Source organism: Eleginops maclovinus, chromosome 1 (genome assembly GCF_036324505.1).
Source record: "Eleginops maclovinus isolate JMC-PN-2008 ecotype Puerto Natales chromosome 1, JC_Emac_rtc_rv5, whole genome shotgun sequence".
In the NCBI taxonomy this organism is placed as follows: Eukaryota; Metazoa; Chordata; class Actinopteri; order Perciformes; family Eleginopidae; genus Eleginops; species Eleginops maclovinus.
The window spans coordinates 27747259-27751960 of record NC_086349.1 but is presented as its reverse complement, the minus strand read 5'-3'; the positions used below and the strand labels follow the sequence as shown (position 1 = coordinate 27751960).

The 4702-nt window shown below is 42.8% G+C and overlaps 1 protein-coding gene across 4 annotated transcripts in view; it reads left to right on the top strand.

Moving 5' to 3' along the window:
- The first annotated feature begins 457 nt into the window (after positions 1-457).
- LOC134862368 (uncharacterized) overlaps positions 458-4702 on the top strand; it is an 8347-nt gene continuing 4102 nt past the window's right edge. For 3 of the 4 annotated variants that reach the window (XR_010165501.1, XR_010165499.1, XM_063880258.1), the window contains exons 1-4: positions 458-679; positions 1899-2027; positions 2184-2406; positions 3216-3376. Coding sequence is in view for 2 of the 4 variants with exons in the window: in XM_063880258.1 (XP_063736328.1) it covers positions 653-679; positions 1899-2027; positions 2184-2406; positions 3216-3376 (540 nt within the window). In the remaining 2 variants the exon portion in view is untranslated. The remainder of the gene's footprint in view (positions 680-1898; positions 2028-2183; positions 2407-3215; positions 3377-4702) is intronic. The other variant, XM_063880275.1, reaches the window with a different exon arrangement.

The window sequence follows — 4702 nt, the reverse complement described above, 5'->3', positions numbered from 1 at the left end:
TGAATAACCACAGGGTGGCGCACTTTTACACAATGAATCAGCCTCCACTGAGGAGGAGGGAGAGGCTGCTGTCTCTGTGGGGAGCAGACCTTATTCTTTAGCTTCAAAATAAAGTTCATTTTGAAGAGTGGCTTGTTGTTGTTGTTGTTGTTGTTGTTGTTGTTGTTGTTTATAACAGATTGTGTTTCTTTATAATTCTGTTTAAATAAATCATTGATTTTATTTTGTTTCATTTCTAAGAATATGTTTTTCCCTCTGTCTTTAACTCTTTGATTAGATGTGTATTTATTTCCCTCTGTCTATTTATTTAAATAAATATTAAAAAGGATCATATTTATTTAAATAAAGATGATCCTTTTTAATATTTATTTTCCTTCTTGCTCTCTCGCTCCATAAAGCATGACAAATAAGGAGGCGGTCCACATGCATAAATATTACCCACACATTATTCCAATAGCGCACACACACACACACACACACACACACACACACACACACACACACACACACACACACACACACACACACACACACACACACACACACACACACACACACACACACACACACACACACACACAGTGAAACAGGAAGCTGTCTGGGTTTCTGCTGAAATGAGATATAACACGAGTTCCTCAGATGAAGAGAGACCATGTTCCAGGAGGTGTCTTTCGTTACCGTGAGTCAAATCTGATGTTTATGTTTGTTTGTATTATTCCATCCCTCAGCTGCTGCTCGCTCTGCAGGTCAGAGTCTGCGTAGAAACGGTTTCATTTAGACATATTAAAGTTCAACATTATGAATGCAGAGAAATACATTGATCTCAGGAAGGAGAGTTTCTGTGTGATAATTCATCTGCAGGTAAACAACGATCAACAAACACACTGCATAGTCTCTCTCTCACAAACCCTTATGGAACAGATTAGAGGACAGGTCAGTCCAATCGTACATAGTGCAGTTCAAATATAACACTAATACATTTCAGTGGAAAAACTCAGATAGCAGTGTCATTGTTTTGGCCTCACTGGTGGCTGGATGTCCACATAACTTCCACTCGTGAACTTTACTGCATTTCCTGTAAATACAATAGTTGGTTAAACTGTGACGCTCCCATATTAGGTCAAACCGGCTACCATGATGTATTTGTACTGCCCGTTTAATAATAATGCCACACTAACTGTTGTGGAAATTCCACACTTAATCACCTTCTGGTAAGAAAAGCACACATCTCCCAGCTTCAAATCAGATGCAAAATGAAAGTAAGCGTGAATAAACTGCAGCCGGAGTAACCACGCTGGGGAGGGGGAAATTAATAAGCGAGGAGAAGGAAAAACTGTCATTATATGAGCATTTCCAGGCGTAACACTGTTGTGGAAATTCCACACTTAATCACCTTCTGGTAAGAAAAGCACACATCTCCCAGCTTCAAATCAAAGTAGTGTTATTTAATAAAGAGCATTTAACAGAATCAGGTCCAGCTGGAGGCCAGATAACCTGCACCACCAGTGTCTACAAGGACCTGGCCCGATCAAACATGAGACCAGGTTCTTAAAGGGAAGGAAGGAGGGGAACAGCCAATCAGATTCTACATTCTGAAGAGTATTGGAGAACATCTGGCCAGAGGGGCAAACTGCATACAACCAAGCAATTTACATTAGAGGATGCTGAAACACAGGACATAAGGGACGCTGTTTATCTCAGGTATTGAAGGTGTTACTAAAGCCTAATTATCACACTGGGGAATTCCGAGTCTTTACATTGACTTTACATGTAATCGCGAGTCGCCCAATAATCGCATGGCGTCGCTGTGAACGCACCATAAGGTTTCATTAACGTGTATTGGTGTTTCCCCCCTCAGCGTCTCAGTTTCTGATGCAGTGTGTGTTTGATCCTCTCAGCTGCTGATGCTTCACTCTGCGGTTCAGAGCCTCTCAGTTCAGGCTTCGTGTCGGGAGAATGTTTCTCTCAAGTGTCAGGAGGTCGGATCAGAGTTCGGATCAGAGTTCATCTCCGTCACCTGGTACAAGGTCTGAGAAACATTTGAATCTGTTACAATAACTACATATCTGTCTCTGTCAGACAGCAGAGGAAAGGGCCCCTAGAAGATGTACTCAGATCAGATTAGCCTTAATGTTCAGTTCTTGATGCTCTTGATGCTGAACCTCTCTGTTTGTGACTATAAGCAGCTGATCCACCAAAATAAGTGTGGCATCCTGCGGTGGGGCAGCAAAGACAAGAAGAAGCCTCAGTTTTTCATCAAATTCAACCGCACCGTCCACTCCGATCAGAACTACAGCCTGCTGATCAGCGCCGTCACTCCTGCAGACTCCGGCACCTACCAGTGTGAGGTGGGGGCCATGATTGGGGGCCAAAACAAGAGAAATGAGGTCAAGCTGGACGTCAGCGGTAAGATGTACATTTCTAAAAGATTCGGTTCCTTTTTTGTTCTTTTTCAAAAGGGTTGGTTGGTGGGTGGTGGTTGGGGTGGGTGGGTGGGTTGGTGGGTGGGTGGGTGGATGGGTTAGTGGGTGATGGTTGGTGGGATGGTTGGTGGGTGGGATGGTTGGTGGGTGGTTGGGTTGGTGGGTGGGTGGGTGGGTGGATGGGTTAGTGGGTTGATGGGTGGGTTGGTGGGTTAGTTAGTGGGTTAGTTAGTGGGTTAGTTAGTGGGTTAGTTAGTGGGTTAGTTAGTGGGTTAGTTAGTGGGTTAGTTAGTGGGTTAGTTAGTGGGTTAGTTGCATCTAATTGTTGATATAATAATGCAACGTTTGATTGATTGATTGATCGATTGATTGATTGGTCCCGAACTGAAGTCGTAGTAAATCTCTTATATCTGATTCATTTGGGTTACATGTTGTATTTGTTCACGTTGACATAAAAATAAACAGGAACAGTTCCATTTATTTCAGATGTCATTTAGAGTGCGGAACAATCACACACACACGCACGCACGCACACGCACGCACGCACGCACGCGCGCACACACGCACACACACACGCACACACGCACACACACACACACACACACACACACACAGATTTTTTGCACATCTCTTGTTTTTGTTTAAACTCTTCTCTTATATTTGATCTATAATTATATTTGCACCAAAGGACGACAAAGGCATGTTTTCTTTATAAAAAAGGTCAAAGGAATAATATTGAATCATCAGCATTTATTTCATACAGTGATTTATTTTATTTGTGTCTGAATACAGAGTGTGTGACCCCTGCTGTGTGGGCCACACCGACCCCGGTGCCGAACGCGACCTCTGACCTCTCCAGCACTCAGGTGCACGAGCTTCCAGTTCTGTGGAGCGCCGTCATCTACGGGATCGCCTGCATCGCCAAAATCGCTTTATCCATCATCAGCGTCTTGGTAAATAAACTCCATTCAACTTCACACAATGCATCGAGTCATCACAGCAGGAGAGGACTCTTTAAAGTAGAGACTCTACATACTGATATACACCTGAACATCAGCAGGAGAGGACTCTTTAAAGTAGAGACTCTACATACTGATATACACCTGAACATCAGCAGGAGAGGACTCTTTAAAGTAGAGACTCTACATACTGATATACACCTGAACATCAGCAGGAGAGGACTCTTTAAAGTAGAGACACGACATACTGATATACACCTGAACATCAGCAGGAGAGGACTCTTTAAAGTAGAGACACTACATACTGATATACACCTGAACATCAGCAGGAGAGGACTCTTTAAAGTAGAGACACTACATACTGATATACACCTGAACATCAGCAGGAGAGGACTCTTTAAAGTAGAGACTCTACATACTGATATACACCTGAACATCAGCAGGAGAGGACTCTTTAAAGTAGAGACTCTACATACTGATATACACCTGAACATCAGCAGGAGAGGACTCTTTAAAGTAGAGACTCTACATACTGATATACACCTGAACATCAGCAGGAGAGGACTCTTTAAAGTAGAGACACTACATACTGATATACACCTGAACATCAGCAGGAGAGGACTCTTTAAAGTAGAGACTCTACACACTGATATACACCTGAACATCAGCAGGAGAGGACTCTTTAAAGTAGAGACTCTACATACTGATATACACCTGAACATCAGCAGGAGAGGACTCTTTAAAGTAGAGACTCTACATACTGATATACACCTGAACATCAGCAGGAGAGGACTCTTTAAAGTAGAGACACTACATACTGATATACACCTGAACATCAGCAGGAGAGGACTCTTTAAAATAATGCTCTTTTCTCAGGGTGTTTCACTCCTACGCTGCTCCATCATGTATTCCTTCTTTAACCTACTTAGGTATCATTTTCAATCCTGGACTTGACCTGGTTTTTGAGCGGAAGTCCAGGTGTACGATGGTGTTCTTAAAAGGATCCTGGAATTAGAATACTAATACTTTCACTGGAGGAACATTTAGAATGCAGGACTTTTACTGTGACAGAGTATACCTACACTCTGGTACTTCTACTTTTACTCAAGATCTGAGTACTTCTTCTCCCACCTCTGCACAACCGTTTCTCCCCTGCAGTGGAAATTTCACACTTGTACATTTTGATGCATTTCTACAAAAAGCTGTGGGCGCTGCTCTCAGGCGACGCTTCCTCTAACCGCCTCACCTTCAGGGAGTTTTAAATGCATTGTGGTTTGGGGGGGCTTTTTCCATTTCAACACTTTGCTGAATATATTTGTT